The sequence below is a fragment of the Aspergillus glaucus genome, assembly GCF_001890805.1.
Source record: "Aspergillus glaucus CBS 516.65 unplaced genomic scaffold ASPGLscaffold_8, whole genome shotgun sequence".
Classification (NCBI taxonomy): domain Eukaryota; kingdom Fungi; phylum Ascomycota; class Eurotiomycetes; order Eurotiales; family Aspergillaceae; genus Aspergillus; species Aspergillus glaucus.
Window position 1 is genome coordinate 864,920 of NW_019170460.1, and position 21,056 is coordinate 885,975.

Below are 21,056 nucleotides of genomic sequence, written 5' to 3' on the forward strand. Positions count from 1 at the left end.
CTTTTTTTTTCTGTTCTGCCCCTCCAATTGTGATATCGTCGTTTACCTTCTTTGTTTCATTCTCTTGCCATACCAATTCTTCTGTTATTTCAATTGACCAGCCAAAATGACCGACTCGACTCCATTGTCCGTCCCTGGTGTCGCGGCTCTGAGAGCCCAGGGCACTCCTGTGCCGTTGGGTGTTGCGCCGGCTACGAGCAGTGATATGTTTAAGAGTGCGGTATGCTGCGTTGAATGGATTCGGGTGAGGATAGAGACAGCTAATGTGGATTGGTCTATAGCATTGCTATACGAAGCCAAAGGCTAAGCGGTGGGATCGTGGGTTCTTCCCCTCTGGCCGATGTTGACTCAAAAGACATGCTAATCGTTGTGTTGTATAGACATCCTCTCCCTCGAAGCCAAGTCCCGCAAGGTTCGTCGTTGTATACTCGATGCGCAGAGCTAGGAAACTAAACGGGGTTATATTCTGGAATAGGTCTCGACATTGAAAGGAGCGGCGCATTATCTCAAGAACCCTGGTCTGATCTCTCTTGGTGGTGGATTGCCCTCGCCTGAATACTTCCCTATCGAGCAAATCAGCGCCAAGTTCCCCACGCCGCCGGGGTTCTCGCCGGAGGAGACTCGTGAGTCGGGGACTGTTATGACGGCGTCGAAGGGAGATGTAAAGAATGGGAACAGTCTTTATGGTGCGTGGTTTCTGATTGTTTGGGTATAATGTGGGCTGTGGGTGCTGATTGGTGTTGGGTAGACCTTGAGGTTGCTCTGAACTATGGACAGGCTACTGGTGCTCCTCAATTGCTGCGGTTTGTGACGGAACACACCGAGGTGAGTTGGTTGGAATCGTTGCTATGGACATGGGCTGATGGCGCAGATTATCCACAACCCCCCATACGCGGACTGGCACTGCTGCCTCAACGCTGGTAGCACTTACGGCTGGGATACGGCTCTCCGTCTGCTCACTGAGAGAGGAGACTACATCTTGATGGAAGAGTACACTTTCTCCAGCGCCGCTGAGACAGCCCTCCCTCTGGGCGTGAAGCTTGCTTCCATCAAGATGGACGAGCAAGGTCTCCTCCCCGAATCTATGGACGAAGTCCTCAGCAACTGGGACGAAGCCGCCCGCGGTGCCCGCAAGCCTTACGTGCTTTACACGATCGCCACCGGCCAGAACCCTACTGGCGCTACTCAGTCCGGAGAACGCCGCAGGGCCATCTACAAGGTCGCGCAGAAGCACGACGTCTACATCGTCGAGGACGAACCCTACTACTTCCTGCAGATGCAGCCCTACACGGGTGCCGACGGCGCGAGTCCCCCGCCGCCCGCCAGCCATGACGAGTTCATCAAGTCGCTCATCCCGTCGTATCTGAGCATGGACGTGGACGGACGTGTCCTCCGTCTCGAGTCGTTCTCCAAGGTCGTCACCCCCGGCTCGCGAGTTGGCTGGGCAGTCGGCTGCGAGCAGATCATCGAGCGATTCATGCGTAACTGCGAGGTCTCTTCTCAGCACCCCAGCGGCATCGCACAGATTGTCCTCTTCAAACTTCTGGATGAGCACTGGGGCCACGCCGGATACCTGGACTGGCTGATCAACATGCGCATGCAATACACCAGCCGCCGCAACATGCTCGTCGGCGCCTGCGAAAAGTCCCTCCCCACAGAAATCGCCCACTGGGTTGCCCCCGCCGCAGGCATGTTCCACTGGATTGAAGTCGACTGGCAGAAACACCCCGGTCTCGCATCCGGCAAGACCCGCGACGCGATCGAGGAGGACATCTTCCAGGCCGCTATTCAGAACGGCGTGCTTGTTTCGCGGGGTAGCTGGTTCACGGCTGACAAGACCACGCCGGAGGAGAAGATGTTCTTCCGGGCTACTTTTGCGGCGGCTAGTGCGGATCAGATTGAGGAGGCGATTAAGCGGTTTGGGGATGCGTTGAAGGTGCAGTTTGGTCTGGCATAATGTGGTATTCGATGGCCATAGCAATGTGCATATAGTAATCACGATCCAATTTACTTCATCTGCATAGATAGACTGAAAATGATATTTACGCTTTCTGGACACCCGTTGCTTTTTCAATTAAGCTATTCTGTTTCTGGCTATGCTCGCCGCCGTTAGTGGATGCCACGTGTGCCACGTGATCGCTGGGATCAACACTACCCCGTACTTTACCTTCTATCTTTGCCATTGCTATATTACTGCGTTTAAAATAAGGGACTATTGCAATCGACATTGACAGTCTACACTACTACTCTCTTTGAGACTAACAAAGAAGCATTCACGTGAGGCCCCATGCAAACCAGCCACTCAGGGTGTTAGATATCCATTCACGCTAAATTAGCGTCCGCTCCTTAGCGCCATTCCAGAATCACCACTTTTCACCTCTGAAATGCACCCACTGTCCACCAAGTCCGCCTGCTGCATTGCGACTGATACTCGGCCTTTGCTTTGCGCCTAATTTACGCACCCGCGACTTTGAGTATTTGCGAATTCCATGGCGCCGGATTATTCCCCCTGCTCAGAGGTATTAATCCATCAGTTCAAATCCACGATAGCTCCGCCAGGGGCTCGCTGAACGCTTGTTGAAGATTCGGGGTGATATCACTTGCTATTGCGGCTCTGGGGTTGCGAGACATCGCCAGCATAGCTCTATTTCTCAACTTTCTCTCCATCGATCTTGATATCTTTAACTGCAGTTGCTCGCGTAAGTGCGTTTGTTTTTGTTTTCTTCGCACACGAGGCGTGTTTTCTTTTTTCTCTTTTCTGTCATTATGTCCTGGTGGTCATCTAGATTTCGTTTATCGCGTTTTTGCTGTGATGGCTGATTGTTTCGACGAAGACGAGCGTCGCAGAGCGGTCTACGGGTTGCTTTCTTTTCCTTTTATTTTGTTTTGTTTATGGATGTGTGCTGACTGGTGGTGGTAGGACGCAATTTGACGAGATCCTTTCTAGTGGTTTTGTGCCTGGAAGCACCGACGAAGATCTTGAGGCTAGCGAGTTTTTCCAGCGTCAATTCTGGGAGCATCCGGTTATCGACGAGGATAGCTATTCACTGACTGCCGTTGAGCAAACTGCTGTCTGTGGTGTTGAAGAGCAGCCTTCCCCTGTGGAAGATTCGTTTACCAACCCGCTCGAGTGAGTACCCCAGTGACTGAATGTTGAGCGAGTACTGATGAGAAAGGGGTACTGAATTGTCTTTCGTCACTGATCATTCTTCTGATTATCGCTCACCTGCGTTGATCCCTCACTCGTCTTTCTCGCGAAGGAGATTCGGCCGAGGACTTCGATTCAACTCTAGCTTTGAATACAGAGCTTTCATCTACGAAGTCACAGCTGCTGACCCTTTCGCGGAGAGCTCTATTGAAAGCTTGTCGGACCAGGGACTTGACAACCACGGTCGATTCTACAGTCGTTTCCCCCCAGGTCCCTCTGAAGGCCTTCGCATCTCTCGCGATAGCTCGTCTGTTAACTACAGCCCGCATATACTGCGTTTAGGATCCCCTGGACCTTCTGTGCACTCTTTTGAACTGGCATCGTCCGACGACGCCACTGATTACATCAGATTACAAGACTTCTCCGTTCCCAAGCGACGCGGTCGTAGCTTGTTTGCGGGCGCGATCAGGAAACGCAGAACGACCAGCTCTGGTATTGGATCTGCTATTAGGAACTTGTTTCGTAAAAGGAACAGTCGTCGCACACGTGAAGCGAATTCGTCCTCGGGCCTTTTGAAGAGGTGGAGGGAGCGTCGATCTGAAACGGTCGTTCAACGCCGCCTTGAAGCTCAGATACGTCGGAGAGGTTGGTCTCCTATTTAACCCGTGTCCTAGGATTCTATTTTCTCAGGTTTCCTTGCTCTGAGCTAACTGATTAGACACCTCATCCTTCTCTACCGAAGTCTTAGCATCTCGTTTCTCGATACTATAATCGTCAACATGGCTGATCGCGCTTCCTTCCTGGACCCCACGTCCGCCGTGGCGGCCATCACAAAACACAAAGCCGAAGCAATAAAACTAGCGCGCGAGCAAGGAACAGCAGTCCAAGAAATGTGTCGACGAGCAAAGACAGAAAACCCACCCTACGAATTCGAAGAATTAATCGGCAAAGGAGCATACGGACGAGTGTACAAGGGCCGCCAACTTCCCTCCAAGAAAGTTGTCGCTGTTAAGGTGATGGATGTTGATTCGTTGGATTACAAGACCGTTCGGGATTTTAGGGATGAGTCGATTAAGGACTTTATTCATGAGACGAGGGTTATGAAGCAGGTGAAGGATTCGGGGGCGAGGAATATTAATGAGTTGATTGAGGCGGTTTCGATCCATTCGCAGTTGTGGTTGGTTTGTGAGTATTGTCCGGGTGGGAGTGTTAGGACTTTGGTAAGTTCCTTTGTTTCTTTTCGGATTGTTAGCAATGGTGAAACTGACTTGACTAGATGAGAGCCACTGGTGATAGACTTGACGAAAAATTCATCATTCCCGTGGCGCGTGAATTGGCCATTGGTCTTCGCGCTATTCACGACGCAGGCATCATCCACCGTGATATCAAGGCTGCCAACATCTTGATCCACGAAGAAGGTCGTCTGCAAATCTGTGATTTTGGTGTTGCTGGTATTCTACAGTCGCAGGTGGATAAGCGGTCTACATGGATAGGCACGCCTCACTGGATGCCTCCGGAGATGTTCTCAGCCAAGGCCGAAGCCCATCGATATAGCAGTGAGGTCGATGTATGGGCATATGGTTGCACGCTCTTCGAATTTGCAACAGGAAACCCGCCAAACTCGAACCTCCGAGAACGCATGCAAATAGGACGTCAACTCAACCGGACAAAACCAAGGCTTGACAAAGAGGAATACAGTGAAGAACTCAAGGACCTTGTCAACTACGCATTGGACTCTGATCCTAGGACTCGGCCTACAATGGCAGATACTTTGACGCACTCGTTCATCGCGGATACCGAAGAATCTCACCCTACGTCATCTCTGGGCGAGCTAGTGCGGATTTACTACCAGTGGTCACAACGCGGCGGTCAAAGAATTTCGCTGTTCCATCCGGGCGGTGCAGCAGCTGCAGAGATCCCGGATGTGGATGATACTTTTGCAGAGGATTGGAATTTCAGTACGACGGATGGCTTCGAGAGACGGTTTTCAGTCATTGATCTCGATGAACTTGCTGCATCGCTTGCAGAAGTCGAAGATCAAATTAGCCCTACCACAGTACAGCCAAAGAAAGATAGTCTCGATGAACCGCGCGATACAGACTTGTCTCGAGACGACAAGGCCAATTTTGACGAACGTGTCCGTCGAGGCGCCACGGCCATGGAAGGTCTTTTCGACAACGAGAAACCCACTTACACATACGAAACGAAAAACGACTTTGTCCCTGTCGAACAGAGACGACCGCCCTCAGACCTTCCACTGCGTACAGACACTGATCGCTCGTCCGTGATGTCCACATTCATCGACATCGATATCGGATCCTTCGATTCTTCCCATTACGCCGCAGCCGCAGCAACCACACAACCCATCCAACTCGCAGACGCAGACACAATCAAAGCATACCGCCAACAGCGCACATCAAGCGGCACCAGCTCCCGGTCGTCAAGCAGCAGACGCGATTCCGAGGACATGACATTCCAACCCCAAACCGGACCCCGCCCACCAACAATGGACTGGAAATTTCCCGTCTTCATGAAAGCTCCAGAGGAAGAAGCAGAATCAAAACCGGAAGGAGAAGGAGAAGGAGAAGGAGAAACAACACCCGAGGCAAAACCAGCCGAGCCGACAAATCCATCCGATAAACGAGCAACAATGGAATGGACATTCCCTTCAATGGGCGCACAACCCGCAGACGACAATCCAAGTGTAGACCCCGGCCGCTTCGAAACCCTCAAAGCACCTCTCGTCGACACGGGCACCGAACCATCTGAGACTATCAGACCAATTAGTATCGGGGAACCAGGAGACTCGCGTCCGTCAACATCCGGCTCGCAAGGCTCTGTTTTCAGCTTCGCTCCAAGCTCCGAGGCAGACTACGACCCTTTCCGTCTTGATAGACCGACCTCACCTACCTCCCAATACCCGCACCAAAAATACCACCATGGTCCATCTAGCTTCGATGCCACCGACTTCCCCGAGATAATTGATGCAAATGAAGACACCTACGGCCGTCCCTCGTCTGTCATCGAAGGAGGTCCAGGCCCTGACGACCACAACCGTCCGTCTTCAATCATAGAAGAAGGACCTGGCCCAGACGACCGCCCCTCCTCAATAATCGAAGAAGGACCCGGCCCGGATGACCACAACCGTCCATCGTCAGTCATAGAAGAAGGCCCCGGCCCCGACGACGACCACCACCACCCTGATCGAGCCTCCTCAATCCTCGACCTCGACGGCCCCGGCCCAGACGAAGAAGACGAAACCGAAACCTCCACAATAACAACAACCTGGGGCTCCCGCACAATCGGCCCCCCCTCCTCACATACCTCAATCAACACGCGCACACACCGCACCTCAAAACCCTCCTCCGACCCCTTCTCCGAACCCTTCCCGACAGCGATCCCATCGCGTGAATACCCAGACAACGTTCCCGACTCACCGCTCCCAGATGCACTGCCTACAGCTACAGTGCGACATCGTCATGCTGGTAGTGGGGGTGTGGATAGAGTGCAGTTTCCGGATCTTGTTCCGCCGAGTGTGGAGAGTTTGGCGCAGGGGGCCGAGGAGGGGGTTTTGATGGGGGAGTTGGATCGGTTGTTGGTGGATTTTTTGGATGCGCTGTCGGCGACAGGGGAGGCGTTGGGGAAGACGAGGCCTGGTTCTGGTGGTGGGCGTGGATTGGAGACGGTGGAGGTTGGTGTTGGTGTTGGTGGTGGTGGGGTGTCTGAAGGGGAGTGAGCTTTTTACCCATGTTATTTGTATGGATTATGATTGTGGATTGTGTTTACAGAGCAGGATTTAGTAATACGATAAGGAACTAGTTTATATTCAAATTCAATTAAGCAAGGGTATTCAAATCATTTAGCCATATCCTCTTAAACCAACCGAAAAACCACCTCCAACCCCAAATGATCACTAACCCAAACATTCTCCCCCGTATCCTCATCCTCATCCTCATCTTCATCATCACTCGACTTTGGATACTCAACCCAAGCCTCCACTTTCTCCCCAATCCTCCTCAAACTCTTCACCTCCACGCCCCCGCAAAACAACACCTTGTCCATCCGACTACACTCAAACTTCTCCCTCAGATGAGCGGGAGCCTGTTTGCCCCAAGCATAACTCTCGTCGATATCTTCCTGGCCACCTAGGATGAGCAATATGTCTTGGAGGTTGTTTGCGCAATTCACGGATCAGCCACCCATTCGCACATAGGTCCGCTTAGGAAGTCGAAGCTTCTGCTGCCCATTATTCTGGCAGCTTTACCATTCATTTTGGACGAGAATCGTTTTGCATGGCTATGCCGTACTTTCTTTTCTTTGGCTGTCATATCCTATAGAAGATTCATAGCAGAAGGTATCTATTAGTGGCAATCAAATTTTCTTAATGAGTACTGTGCTTTCCTGGACCGTTAGGTTGTATTTGCGCATCTATGTTGGCCTTTATCAGAGTCTCTGCGCCACAAATATGCTTTACAGAAAACTTTGTCCATACTTTGGTGTTTCCCCAGTCGCGTACCTCCTAAAGTTTTGTCCTCACCTTGTTTGAGGTTTGCAAAGCGCCTTGGACCAAGTTTATATGCGCACTGCCATGTTTGACTGTATGGTTGGTTCGTCAACATTCTAGTCGATAAACTCTGTTCATTAAGTGGGACATTGTTGAGACTTGGCCGCAATGTTGCAGCTCCACACAATGTGCTCGGCTGTTCAACAAGTTAAAGTTAGATAACCATCTGAGACCTTGCTTATCGGAGAATATTGAAACCACCTACTATCGGATCAGTATCGTAATGCCGGCAATTGGGGGACCATGTCCCATGCGCGCATGAGTAAAACACATGGCATCCGTAATGCATTATCATAGCGAGAACCACTATCGTCACCACTTTATCTGTCGCTTGCAGCTGCTGATACAGCACGACAAGTAGCATGGCCGAAACTAACGTAGCCGTAGCCTGGTCCGCTATAAAGTCGTCTCCTCACTCTTCTTCGAGAACAATGGCCTTCATATCGAGATCAGTAATGTCAGAAAAGTAGACTTGAGAGCCAAATCATGGGTAGATGTGTTCCCTGGTTTCAATGTCGGGTGGTTTTGAACTGCGCGGTCAAATAAGTAGCGTTTTAATGCGCTTCAGACGCATATGATGGAGAATCTAGATGAAGGTTAGCCCTATATGAGCCGTAGTTGGAGATCCAACACACAGTTTTCTGGGAGTCACAGAGAATGCCACACATTTCTTGCCATTGACAACAATGTGGCAACAGCATTTTATCAGATCGTCTTCGAAGCATTAGGGACGTAAGTTTGGCGTTGTGTTTCACTTACTAGCTTGTTTGTAACGAGATTCAGCTTGGTCGGTAGACCTTTGGGCCATCCACCGGAATTTCAGGTGGGTGCTCAATTATGCCTTCGGCGCGATCTCGCAGCAAAAGAAAGAAGGAAGTCTCTGGGGCCGCCAATGGTGCATCTGGGAACTTATTGCAAGCATATTTTTGCGTCTGAGGTTTGTCCATCGTTGAATCTTCGAGTGTAATTTTCGAGTACCGAATCGAATTCCAGTTTGCTTGTTTCGGGTATTCTCCCTCATTATTGAGGTTGTTGTTCAAGGGACTGTAGATCCATCCTGGATATGCAATTTTAAGATAGAGTATCATAAAGCACTCTGGTGTGAGTAAATGCTGCAGGCATTGTCTGGAAGAAGAATCTGGGGTCAATCATCCTGGAGATAGAGGGAAGAATAGGTTATAGCGTGCTTGGTTGGGCGAGTGAATGACAGGTGCAGCCTTTTCAGTTAATGTTTGTATTCAACTAGTATATCTAGTATGCAAATCGAAATTTCTGTCTTCTTCACCGAAGTATGCAAATTGAGATGGTCAATACGACAAAGGTGTCAAGACGTATACACGACTACTTTAACAGGGTGACGTTCCTTGTTTGGATTAAACGGCACGTACGAATGGCTAATACAGTAAACGTTTTTTATTTAGGGACATCCGTGGAGTCGTGATCCCACATTAAGAACGGATGAGAATAGCCCTAGAGCTGTAGACGATTGGCATAAGGACTTTTAATTCATATGTGTTTAGGGCTTCTGGACAACTTCCAAAGCATGCAAACAGAAAGTGTTAAGCATCGAAATTGCATCGAACATTCACTGGTAGGTGTTGTGTTCCTGTTGCCACGGTATCTTTCTACCTACGCGTTGTTGATTGGTACACAATAACACGTCTCTCGTCTTATAATTTTTCCGTTCTTTCGTCTAATACGATGTCACTCTTTTGATTTGTGTTATGCGGTTCTTGAACATTTAGATGTCATTTTTATAACACGATGGCGTCCACACGCTCACGAAAGCTCTCTACTTCGACCTTCGACAAGTTCTCGCTGCCCCGTACACCAGAGGAATGGAAAGTTGCACTCTATCAAATCAAGTTCCTCTATACTCAGCGCCAATACAAGCAATGCGCTGCTCGTGCAGAAACTCTTCTTAGCACCTCAAGAGAGCCAGTAAGTACCAATAACGCTACTTGCTAGCTCATGAGCCTTAACCGACGAGATTAGATTCATGCAGTCCACAAAACCTACCTCTACTTCTACAGTGCCATCTCCTACGAAGCTCTGGGCCGCGCAGCGCACAAATACTCCAGCAACAAGCTCTCCCTCCTCCACTCTGCCCTAGACTGTTTCACGACCTGCAATGCGGTTCTACCGTCGACGATCTCAGTTCCTGATTATGACGGGGGCGTGAGAGTGGAAGACGCAGACGAGAGTGAGACGTCGCTTGTGGACGATTTATCGCCGGGCGGCTCGCTTGATTCTTCCTTCGTGGAGACGGAAGCGGAGGTAGATGTGGAAGCGGAGAGTCCGTCGACGGTTGGAGGGCTTGTGGGTAGTCTTACGAGGATCATTGATGATTCTATGGCATGGGATGAGGATGATCCATTTATTTCGCACGAGCATGAGGAGCAGTTTGATCAGGATGTTGATGTTGGATTGTTTAGGCTTCCAAGGGAAGAGTCGAAGGGGAAGCTTATGCCTTTGCCGCTTCAGATCCGGAAGCCTGATGCAGGGAGTTGTGCAGAGAGATCTTACCGTCCGCCTCCGCTGCCTATCAAGATCGTCCCATTTGGAGCAAAGCACACAGAAATCCAAGAACACGAACATATCAACGCAATCACACGCTACAACAACACCATCCACTTCCTCCACACCCAAATCACCACCAACATCACAACCATCCACACCCTCATCACATCCGTCACCGCACTCCAACGCACCCGCAAGGCATCCCGAACCCGAAACCTCCGGCGAGTAGCCTCGTTCTGGAGTTTCAGCCCTGTCCAGCCCGACGAGGATACTAACGATAACGGCTGTCTCGGTAGGAATCCTAGCGCCGGAGCTAGCGCTAGCGTGAGTGGGTCACAATCTCCTGAATGGGGCGGGACGGAGGAGACGGAGGAGGAGCAGCAGCAGCAGCAGCAGCAGGAAAGCAAAGCCGAGCGGATTGCGCGATTACGGGCAGAGGGGTGGAAGACGGTTGGGGTTAGGAATGGGCGGCGGGGGTGGAAAGGGGTTGCGTGGTACGAGGCGTACTGTAATGGGGTTTTGGATGAGTTGTATCTGGGCGAGAGCCATGGTTGAGATTGGAGGTACCCGTGGGTGGAGGAGCGGTTATTCGTCATTTGTCGGTGCTATTTTGGTGCTGCATTGCAGCTAACTTTATCTGTCCCCTTTTCGGCCTACTTTTGTACAGTCTTGGTGTGTTTGTAGTGTTAGTGTGTGATAGATGACAGTGTCTGTTAACCTGTTTCATGTTGGTTTATGAAAATCGTCAGCCTTGACCAGCGCGTTTTTACCCTTAATCACACATGATAAGAGGCTCTATGCGTGGCTGTGTTGCATACCTATACATACATGGAACTACACATGCCTTTACAGATTACATACATAGTAGAGACACATGACAAGGCTGATTGTGGATGCCTGTCCTCGTGCACTAGGTATAATCAACGTATTCGTTCAAATAGATTGGTTAGTAGTAGGAGGCTGAATATCAAGTGTGGCTGTGTAATTAGACTCACGGGCGGCCAGACCTTCTCATGTCATTCTTCGCTGTCTCGTAAATATACAAGTACAAGTATCTCTCGTCTCAATTCTCTTCGAATACTCTGTACACTATCCTCAATCCAATCTCTGTCTGTCTAATACCAGGTGTGTATACTTCTGCATACGAGTACATACTCGTGCATACTCTGTGCCCGGTCCTCGGTCTCCTGAACCGCAATGATCGTTGTTCTACCCGACAATCACTAACCATTCCTTCTCTTCAGCTCGATCTTCTCTCTCTCTCTCTCTCCCTATCCTTTTCTCGATCGCATTCCTTCTCTCCCCTCCTCCGTCCCTCTTTCGTCGTCGATTCTAATTCCTCGTATTCCTTTTCCCTCTCTATCACTTTCACGTGCGGGGTTCTCATCATCTTCGTTTCCCGCGCCAACCACCAAAACCCACCGCACACTACAATTCAAGCCCTGCGCGGCTGTTCCTGGTCTAGACAAAATGAGTTGTGAGTGGGATACTTTCTTTCCTTCATCTTTCCTTTTCTGTGTGTGTTCTTGGTCAATTGTGCAATGTCCGTCTGTCATGTTGGCAGTGTGATTGACGCTGTTCCTGAGACCGGAATCCTGCATAATTCCTGCTGCCTGTGCTGAGCCAGCTCATCGCGACTTTAAAAATCATGTCGTTGGCGACCTTTCTCGTGGCTCTTTGGAGCGATACCGTGTGGTTGTTGGAGACGATGGCTGTTATGTGGTTTTATGGTCTGAATCTCGGTGGATTCCTCGTTGTGTTTTGATTTCTGCTTTTCGCATTATCGGGTTTGTCCCACGATCTGGATGCTAACATCTTTTTCAGTCTCTAATATGCTGAATAAGCTCTCGGGGCAACCAGAGAGTTACGAGAAAAAGTACGCACTATCCACCCTCCCACTTCTACGACCGTTGCTTACCGTTACCGATATAGAGCGCTGTACAGGTTCGGAAGAACCCTCGGTGCAGGAACATATGGTATCGTCCGTGAGGCCGAGTCCGCCGCCGCCGGAAAGGTCGCCGTCAAGATTATCCTGAAGAAGAATGTCCGTGGGAATGAGAAAATGGTCTACGATGAGCTGGAAATGCTCCAGGCCCTTCACCATCCCAGCATTGTCCACTTTGTCGACTGGTTCGAATCGAAGGTGGGAGTCCTGATCTATAGTGGGCTATTCTCGGGCTAACCAAGGTCTAGGACAAATTCTACATCGTTACCCAGCTGGCCACTGGTGGTGAGCTGTTCGACCGCATTTGCGAATACGGCAAGTTCACAGAGAAGGATGCGTCGCAGACGATTCGCCAGGTCCTCGATGCAGTCAACTATCTGCACGAGCGCAACATTGTCCACCGAGGTTGGTTCCGTTTATCCTACATCGCCCAATTGCGACTGACAAATTATTTTTTATAGACTTGAAACCCGAAAACCTCCTTTACCTCACCCCTGCACCCAACTCTCCCCTCGTCCTCGCAGACTTTGGTATCGCCAAAATGTTGGAAACCCCCACCGAGCTCCTCACCAGCATGGCTGGTTCGTTTGGATACGCTGCGCCGGAAGTTATGCTCAAGCAGGGCCACGGCAAGGCCGTCGACATGTGGTCCCTGGGCGTTATCACCTACACTCTTCTCTGCGGTTACTCGCCTTTCCGCTCGGAGAACCTGTCCGACCTGATCGAAGAAACCCGCAGTGGTCGCATCATCTTCCACGACCGCTACTGGCGCGATGTCTCCCAAGACGCCAAGAACTTCATTCTCGCCCTCCTCCAGCCAGACCCGGCACACCGTGTATCGTCGGGAGAGGCTCTCAAGCACTCATGGCTGAAGGGTGAATCTGCCAGCGACCGCGACCTGTTGCCTGAGATCCGTGCCTACAACGCCAAGGCCCGTCTCAGGCGTGGTATTGAGATCATCAAGCTCGCGAACCGCATCGAGGCTCTCAAGATGCAGGAGGATGACGGGGAAGACATCCCCAGCCCCGCAGATATGGCGGCCTCTGCCGGTACCGCTGAGGGTGAGGGTGAGACTGAGCCTTTCCCGTCGACTTCGCCTAATGGCAAATCGTCTCCTGGCTCACCCGAGGGCACCGGTACCACTAAGAAGCGGAGTCTGAGCAAGATCGCGCGCGGGTCCATTTTCCGGGAGGTCGTGCTCGCCAAGGTCCGCGAGGTGAAGCAAAACGAGGAGCGGGAGAGGATCGAGCGGGAGGCCCGTGAGAAGTCGACGACTCATGCTTGAGCGTTTTCTTCTCTTTTTTGTTATTCTGGTTTTGATTTATGAACGTCTGCTTTACATGCCGGTTATGCTTCTTCATTTTGATTCTTATATGCTGGGTTATGGTTTGACATCGGGATTGCTTCGTGCATATAATTTTCATGATTCCCCGTCCATTATTCTGGGAGCTTTTGTTGTTGATTTGGAATTCGTTGGAGGTTGATTCATACCCAGAACATACCCAATTGGTGCAGCTGTTGTGCAGTTTCTTTGCTTATGTAGATATGACCATTACATTGGGCTGCTGCCTCTAGTCAGCTCAACTCAACATGCAATAATTATATCACCACCAGCAGCTCTGCTCGCTTACCAGTAACGAACGTCCTTGGCACGAATATATAGAACTGCTTCGGTTGGTCTTCGGATTAACTGGGAATCTTTTGAACCCACTGCCCTAACCCCCTGCTTGTCTTGGGGTTCGAGGTGCTCTACTCTATAGAAGATTATCAGTCTTCTTTTCACTGCTGTTTGCCTGCCTTGAGGAGACCTGTAGAGAAGAGAAAAGAGAGGTATCATTTGTTCTAGTTGTAGCTTCATAATGCACTCAGTAATGTAATAGAGCTCTATGCTTAAAGCATTCCGTACTCCGTTTGTATACGGAGCGGACCAAATCAGCACGCCGGTATGACTCCCCATCTACTACTCTGAGCGCTTTGTCGTTGTCTGTTGATTCCATACCCTGGGCTTATATATTTAACATGACCTAGTCATCAAAACAAACTACTCTTCATCTGATTCAGTCATGCCGTACTATACTCTGAATACTCGTAGAAATCATGTGCCCGACGTTCGTGGCGTCCGGGCCAATTAGCGGCCCGGGCTTGTCCGCAGGTGATTCCGTCTTGGTCCCCTCGTGTTCGGCCGTAGTCACTTTATTTACTGTCTATCTCCAGTATTTCTCTACTTTCTATCTGTCTATTTCGCTGTCGCATTATCTTAGTATTGTCTCACTGTTTGCTTCGCCAGGTTCCATTCCCACGTCAGCGGAAGCCAGCCAGCCGCACGCTCCCCGCGATCTCGGTTTCGGTTTCGGTCTCGAACGTCATACACGACCGGTGCGACATAACGGTACATGGACCTTGTACAGACCAACAACAGCATCGATTGGAGATTTTTTTCACGCTCGGAATAACGAAGGACGGACGGTATAGTGGTCAATATGTTCGCTGGGAAGCGTTTGAGCAAGGTTTGCCCCTCCTCCTGCCCCTCCATCTGTGTGATCGGATTGGTTTGATTGATGCTAACCGTGATGGTGGAATAGGAGCTTGCTAAGGTATTTCTCCCTCCTTCCTGACCCTGATCCCTGATCCTTCGATATACCCATCCCATTCATTCGTCCATCAGCCCCCAATTTACACGACTTACGACAGCACAACCCCCGCAATCCCATACATACCACCATCGTCCAGACCAGAACTCCAGCTAACACCAGAAACAGATGCAAGGCCACCTCCCCCCTGGAATCTCCTTTGCCAAATCCGACAACCTAGAAGAATGGCAAATGGACATCCGCGTCCTCGACGACAACCCGCTATACCAGAACCAGATCTACCGTCTTAAATTTACCTTTAGCCAGAAATATCCCATCGGTATTTCCCTACCTTTCCCTCCCTCATACCTACCAGCACATATACAAACGGGTGTATACACAAAGCGCAATGCTAACAGCTGGATGATGGTGGCACAGAACCCCCCGAAGTCCAATTCATCCTCCTCCCCCCAACCTCCGAAACCCCCCGCCCAATCCCCATCCACCCACACATCTACAGCAACGGGATAATCTGCCTGGACCTGCTGAGCACGGCGGGGTGGTCGCCCGTGCAGACGGTGGAGAGCGTGTGCATGAGTATCCAGAGCATGTTGACGGCGAATACGCGGGATGAGCGGCCGCCGGGGGATAGTGATTTTGTGTCGTATAATAAGCGCCGGCCGAGGGATATTAATTTTCAGTATGATGATGATAATGTTTGATCGTGGTATATATTTATAGGGATTGGGGGAAGAGGAGGTTGATTTGCATGCGCTGGCGCTGTCCGGTGTTTTTCATATTTGGTTATTGTTATGTTATGGTATCATCATGTTATTCATAGTCATTGGAGTTGGTAGAATTGGTATAGTTAGTCATGAACTTTTGTTTAAACCACCTTACTACCGTACTGAGATAAGAGTTGAAAAGAAAGAAATGACATGCACTATACACAGATTTATAACAAATCAAACCAGACACAAATAAAAGATGTAGAGGACAGGACATGAAAAGGACAACGCCGCAAAGAAATGGTACAGCCCAGTTACACTGCTGTTGGTTCTCCCGCGGGTATATCCGGGGATAGGAAGGAGAGAAGAACGCGATTATCTTCTGTTTTTCGTTTTTGTATTCTTGTGTATAGTGTTACAGAAGCACCAGAAGATAACAATAAATAGATATCATTCATACCATTCTACCGGTCGACTTCACCGAACACAAGATCCATAGTACCTAGTCAAAGTTAGTTGTGTGCGATTCACATCGAAGGGGGATGGATGCTCACCAATAATAGCCACAGCATCGGCCAGCAAGTGACCACGGGAAACCTGGTCGAACCCACCCAAGTGGGCAAATCCAGGAGCACGGATCTTGCACCGGTAGGGTCTCTCGCTACCGTCGCTGACCAAGTACACGGCCATCTCACCCTTAGGAGCCTCAATGGCAGAGTAGGTCTCGCCAGGGGGCACGGAGTAACCCTTGGTGTACAAAAGGAAGTGGTGGATCAGAGCCTCCATGTTCTCCTTCATGGCAGCACGGGGAGGAGGCGAGACCTTGTAGTCCTCGACCTTGACGGGGCCAGGGGGCATCTTGTTCAAGCACTGATGGATGATGCGGAGGGATTGACGGAACTCCTCCATACGGCAGAGGTAACGGTCGTAGCAGTCACCGTTGACACCAACGGGGACGTCAAACTCGACCTGGTCGTAGGCGTCGTAGGGCTGGGACTTGCGGATATCAAATGGCACACCGGAACCACGGAGCATGACACCAGTGAAACTCATGTTCAATGCATCCGTGGCGTTGACAACACCAACACCCTGGGTTCTGGCCTTCCAGATACGGTTGTCTGTTAGAAGTTCCTCAGTCTCATCGATACGGTCACCGAATTGGGTGGCCCATTGGTAAATGTCGTCCAAGAGACCGACGGGGATATCTTGCGAAACACCACCAGGGCGGACGTAGGCGGCGTGGAGACGGGCACCGGAAACACGCTCATAGAATTCCTATCAAAACAATCCTCAATCAGTAGCCATCTCGGGATACCGTCACTTCAAATCACATACCATGAGCTTCTCACGCTCTTCGAAACCCCACAGGAAAGGTGTCAAAGCACCAACATCCATTGCGTGGGAAAGAACAGACATGAGATGGTTAAGGATACGGGTGATTTCTCCAAACAGCGTCCGGATCCACTTGGCTCTGTCAGGAAGCTCAACATTCAACAGCTTCTCGACAGCCAGCGAGAAGCACTGCTCGTTCGTCATCATAGACACATAGTCCAACCGGTCAAAGTAAGGCAGAGCCTGCATATAGGTCTTGTACTCAATCAACTTCTCGGTACCACGGTGCAGCAATCCAACATGAGGATCAGAGCGGACAATCTCTTCGCCATTGAGTTCCAGAATCAACCGAAGCACACCGTGAGCAGCAGGATGCTGAGGACCAAAGTTGACAGTGTAATGGCGGATCTTGCGGCCGACCCCTTCGTCTTCGGATTCCAGGCCTGCGGCATACTCGGTGTCAGGTCTGCCTTCCTTGTTTGCGAGGTGTGTGAAGGTCGGGTCGGTCGGGATGAGTGTCGTCGCCTGGTAGCTGGTGGGCTCGGCCGCTCGGCGAGGGAGAGAGGTAGCTATCGAACGTCTGGAGATAGCAGGGTGTCTGTTCAAGGTGGAGGAGCGGAGACAAAGCCTTTTGGGCGCATTGCCCGCCAGGCGAGCAAATGGAGCAGCCATTCGGGAAGAGCGGAGAGGAGGAGGACGAGGATAAGAAGGTGTTAGGAGGGTATTGGGCTGGCGGGTCCTCAATCCGGAGGGCAATTCGACGCAGCAACTTTTGTCAACGGCGGATGATGCTTGGGATGTTGCGCCGAGATGCAATTTGGTATGGTCACGTGCTGCTGCTTGTGGTCATCAAGCCGCTTCTGGTTGGCTTTTGGCCCGTTTATTCTGCACCTAGTCAGCTCCATCCGCCGCCGTTCGGACAGCCGGGGGATTGTCCGTTCCGCCAAAATTTTGGCGCTAGTGTGTACGGAATAAATAGGTAACCTTATGCCTGAGGCAGATAAAAATTTTACTCTCCGCCGAAGAAATTATCTTGAGCGTCACTCCGGCTTCAACTTTACTCTCACCATTAACCATACCACCATGGCGCCTTTAATTCCGTCGCAGGAGGAGCTGGATCGCAGGCGGGTATGCTTGAAAAGCTCTACCAAAAATGAAGAACTCATTTCTAACTGCGCTGCAGCTCGTCGGCATCAATGCAGAGACCGTAACGAACATTCCCTCTACAGACTTCCCAGGCCATTGGCCGGGTGAGTCGCATGAGTGGTCTTTGGAAAAGTTCAAGAGGGTATGTCTGATTAGTACCTGCAATCTTGGAATCCATCCGGTTTCATAGGGTCTCTTTTTTCTCTTTTTTCGCCTTTACTCACATGCGACAACAGGATTTTAACATCGAATTCCACCGCAACGACCGATTCGAAGCCACCTTCTCCCTAGTTGGTGTCGATGCAGCCATTGCGAATGCCTTCCGCCGTATCCTCATGGCCGAAGTGCCCACCCTCGCCATCGAATTCGTCTTCGTCCACAACAACACCTCCGTGATCCAAGATGAAGTTCTCGCATCGCGATTGGGTCTGATCCCCTTCAAGGGCTCCGTCGAAGGCATCAACCGGATGCGCTGGTTCAAGAAGCCTACAGAGGACGACCCGGATAGCGGCAGCACGCCTAGCGACTACAACACCATTGTCTTGCGCTTGGATATCGAATGCACCGAGAACCCCGACGCTGAGCGGGCAGAGACGGACCCGCGCAAGCTCTACCGCAATGCGCACGTTTATGCCAAGGACATCACTTTCCATCCTGTTGGTCGTCAGGAAGAGTACTTTGTCGGAGATGACGCTATCCAGCCCGTTAACCCCAACATTCTGGTCGCCAAGCTTCGTCCAGGACAGAAGATCGACATGGAACTGCACTGTGTCAAGGGTATCGGAGCCGACCACGCCAAGTTCTCCCCCGTGGCTACGGCCACCTACCGTCTCCTCCCGGACATCAAGATCACGAAACCCATCATCGGAGAAGACGCCAAGAAGTTCGCCAAGTGCTTCCCCAGGGGCGTCATTGGGCTGGAACCCGTTACTCAGGAAGAGGCCGCCCAGAAGGGAAGCGGGTACGAGAACCAGACTGGTGAAATGAAGGCAGTCGTGTGCGACCCCTTCAAGGACACCGTTAGCAGGGAGTGCTTGAGACACGAGGAGTTCCAGGACAAGGTGAAGCTTGGTCGTGTGCGGGACCACTTCGTCTTCAACGTCGAGAGCACCGGCCAGTTCGACAGTGACGTTCTCTTCCTAGAGAGCGTGAAGGTGCTGAAGCTCAAATGCGCGAGATGGAAGCGCAACCTGTCGGATCTTATGCGGTGATCTGATGCTATTCTTGGATGTCGTTTCTTGCGTTCTGGGTATATCATGCATTTATTGGCGTTGGCTTTCTTCTGTTGTCGCTTTCAGCTTTGTTGTACAGTTACAGAAAAGAAAGTGTTTGTTTACTGTCAAAAGTTTTCCCTTTTGAAGGGACGGCGGGGTCTAGTCTGGATAGAGAAATCTGGTCAAGTTTCGAAGAATACAGCTTTAATTCTTAGACATGGCTTTCTAGCTCCTAAAGCGAATTATCGTATATATCATGTCTCATCTCAATAAATAGCCATCCTCTCATCTGCGGTGCTCTCATTGGAAAATCAACTGGTACCGGAAGTCAATCAGATACGCAGGGTCACTGACCGCAATCTCTTGTCCATTCGTCACCAGATCCTTGATCTTGAGCTTCAAGTGAGGTCTCGTTTGCTCCTCCAACTGAGGCGGGAACCGCTGGTAGAGTGTCTTCTCTTCCGTCCGCATACTAGGCTTCTTCAGCTGCGCTTCGGCCCGCTCCCCGAGACTCTCAATGAAGGCCTCCAGCGTCATATTCGAGTCTACAGTCATCTTGCGCGCAAGGTTTCCACACACGGGACAGTCGGGCTTCTTCTCTGCTTCAAACGTGTAGGTGTAGACGCCCTCCTCTCCAGCATACATCATGTAATTCTCCAGATACGGGTTGCACGATGTGGCGATCTTCAATGCTTCAGAAGTAGTGGAGGCTGCGATAACGGCGTTGGTCGAGGCGATAGCGGGGATGATGTTCTTCACCACTCCCTGTGTCATCTGGAATGTCACTCCGTGGATGTGGAACTGTTTCGCTCGTTCGAGGGCGTTCTCGTAAACCCAGCCGATGTGCTCCATGTCGTCGCTGTCGAAGGTGTCGTCTTTGCGCCGTTCCTGCCAGGCAATTTGGTGTGCCCATTCGATACAGTGTTGGGGCTGCCGGGGGATGGTTGCAATAGTGCAGAGGGGAACGGCAGGACGAGGAGCGTGCATGTCGAGTTGGCATTCAATGCAGGATGAAAGAGTAGGCAGAATAACACGGGCTTGACCCTTGAATCCTATACCGAGTTAGCTCTTATTCCTTCTCGAGATACTTGACAAGGAGTCGTACCCTCTGTACCACCATCAATAAGCGGCTTCAAGCTCTCAGGGTTTTCGGGATCAAGCATTCCAATGAGTGTCGAATTAATCCACCGTCTGGCCTCAACGCTGTCAAGACCGCAGACGATGATCTTGAACTGCATGTAATAGTCTTCATCTTTATCCTGGATCTTGCCCACGTACGGGGTAATCTTAACACCCTTCACCCGCTTCTCGACGAATGCTGCAGCAACCTCAGCTTTAGGCTTTCCTATGTCAGATTGGCGGAATAAGAACTGTCGGTTCAAGTTGGAGATATCGATTGTGTCTGTAGAGCATGTTAGACCAAGGCTCAATGAAGCTGTACATCCTGAAAGTACTTACCCATGTCAATAACATGGATATCTTTGAATCCGGACAGCGCAAGGTTCTTCAGAATGTCACATCCTAGACCTCCGGCGCCACTGATGTCTATTAGCGGCCACTCAAAACGGCAAGAAGGGTGTCTCTAGACTAACATAACCCTGAAATTTATGTAAGTAAATAGATTTGAATGCATTTCATGTGGAATCCTACAAGACTTTTGACGATTCCAAAGCATCTATCGTCTCTGGACCAGGGACCCAATCCTCATCACTGGAAGGACCCGGCTTATTCAGGGCCTTGTAAAGACTCTTCCTGCGCGGTGTTAACATCCGTTTCACTTGGTTGCATGACTCATGCCCTACCATCGAAGTGCAGGGTCTACGGGTCTCATTGTTGCGATTGCCATGTTGATAGAGCTGCGATAAGTTCCCCGCGGGCGAGTAGTCGTG

The 21,056-nt window shown here is 50.7% G+C and overlaps 9 protein-coding genes across 9 annotated transcripts; 6 read left to right on the forward strand and 3 right to left on the reverse strand.

Annotated features, from left to right (window-relative positions):
• Positions 1 to 106: 106 nt before the first annotated feature.
• On the forward strand, positions 107 to 1,957 carry ASPGLDRAFT_66012 (aminotransferase-like domain-containing protein; the record flags this gene model as incomplete). The annotated part of the gene is made up of 6 exons (XM_022548964.1): positions 107 to 220; positions 282 to 318; positions 381 to 412; positions 476 to 686; positions 749 to 825; positions 872 to 1,957. The coding sequence occupies 6 exons, from the start codon at positions 107 to 109 to the stop codon at positions 1,955 to 1,957; spliced, it is 1,557 nt and encodes a 518-aa protein (XP_022401954.1).
• A 1,970-nt stretch (positions 1,958 to 3,927) lies between these two features.
• On the forward strand, positions 3,928 to 6,884 carry ASPGLDRAFT_25094 (putative serine/threonine protein kinase; the record flags this gene model as incomplete). Its single annotated transcript, XM_022543441.1, has 2 exons — positions 3,928 to 4,368; positions 4,425 to 6,884. 2 exons carry the CDS (start codon positions 3,928 to 3,930, stop codon positions 6,882 to 6,884), a joined length of 2,901 nt encoding a protein of 966 aa, XP_022401955.1.
• A 137-nt stretch (positions 6,885 to 7,021) lies between these two features.
• ASPGLDRAFT_34890 (endonuclease/exonuclease/phosphatase family protein) lies at positions 7,022 to 7,419 on the reverse strand (the record flags this gene model as incomplete). The annotated part of the gene is made up of 2 exons (XM_022544477.1): positions 7,022 to 7,285; positions 7,348 to 7,419. The coding sequence occupies 2 exons, from the start codon at positions 7,417 to 7,419 to the stop codon at positions 7,022 to 7,024; spliced, it is 336 nt and encodes a 111-aa protein (XP_022401956.1).
• A 2,057-nt stretch (positions 7,420 to 9,476) lies between these two features.
• On the forward strand, positions 9,477 to 10,787 carry ASPGLDRAFT_34891 (uncharacterized protein; the record flags this gene model as incomplete). The annotated part of the gene is made up of 2 exons (XM_022544478.1): positions 9,477 to 9,653; positions 9,708 to 10,787. The coding sequence occupies 2 exons, from the start codon at positions 9,477 to 9,479 to the stop codon at positions 10,785 to 10,787; spliced, it is 1,257 nt and encodes a 418-aa protein (XP_022401957.1).
• Positions 10,788 to 12,064: 1,277 nt separating this feature from the next.
• On the forward strand, positions 12,065 to 13,462 carry ASPGLDRAFT_25097 (serine/threonine-protein kinase; the record flags this gene model as incomplete). Its single annotated transcript, XM_022543442.1, has 4 exons — positions 12,065 to 12,108; positions 12,165 to 12,375; positions 12,426 to 12,582; positions 12,639 to 13,462. The coding sequence occupies 4 exons, from the start codon at positions 12,065 to 12,067 to the stop codon at positions 13,460 to 13,462; spliced, it is 1,236 nt and encodes a 411-aa protein (XP_022401958.1).
• A 1,067-nt stretch (positions 13,463 to 14,529) lies between these two features.
• ASPGLDRAFT_1437692 (ubiquitin-conjugating enzyme E2) lies at positions 14,530 to 15,524 on the forward strand. The gene is made up of 3 exons (XM_022541800.1): positions 14,530 to 14,684; positions 14,760 to 15,087; positions 15,186 to 15,524. The coding sequence occupies exons 2-3, from the start codon at positions 14,937 to 14,939 to the stop codon at positions 15,467 to 15,469; spliced, it is 435 nt and encodes a 144-aa protein (XP_022401959.1). The 5' UTR covers positions 14,530 to 14,684; positions 14,760 to 14,936; the 3' UTR covers positions 15,470 to 15,524.
• Positions 15,525 to 15,939: 415 nt separating this feature from the next.
• Positions 15,940 to 17,507, reverse strand: ASPGLDRAFT_170043 (NADH-quinone oxidoreductase subunit D; the record flags this gene model as incomplete). The annotated part of the gene is made up of 3 exons (XM_022542705.1): positions 16,811 to 17,507; positions 16,030 to 16,750; positions 15,940 to 15,977 (listed from the first exon to the last, which is right to left on the reverse strand). Exons 1-3 carry the CDS (start codon positions 17,477 to 17,479, stop codon positions 15,940 to 15,942), a joined length of 1,428 nt encoding a protein of 475 aa, XP_022401960.1. The 5' UTR covers positions 17,480 to 17,507.
• A 383-nt stretch (positions 17,508 to 17,890) lies between these two features.
• On the forward strand, positions 17,891 to 19,164 carry ASPGLDRAFT_25099 (DNA-directed RNA polymerase core subunit RPC40; the record flags this gene model as incomplete). The annotated part of the gene is made up of 3 exons (XM_022543443.1): positions 17,891 to 17,935; positions 17,991 to 18,095; positions 18,190 to 19,164. 3 exons carry the CDS (start codon positions 17,891 to 17,893, stop codon positions 19,162 to 19,164), a joined length of 1,125 nt encoding a protein of 374 aa, XP_022401961.1.
• Positions 19,165 to 19,467: 303 nt separating this feature from the next.
• On the reverse strand, positions 19,468 to 21,013 carry ASPGLDRAFT_34896 (NEDD8-activating protein UBA3; the record flags this gene model as incomplete). The annotated part of the gene is made up of 6 exons (XM_022544479.1): positions 19,468 to 20,219; positions 20,273 to 20,569; positions 20,626 to 20,705; positions 20,760 to 20,765; positions 20,818 to 20,919; positions 20,970 to 21,013. The coding sequence occupies 6 exons, from the start codon at positions 21,011 to 21,013 to the stop codon at positions 19,468 to 19,470; spliced, it is 1,281 nt and encodes a 426-aa protein (XP_022401962.1).
• Positions 21,014 to 21,056: the final 43 nt, after the last annotated feature.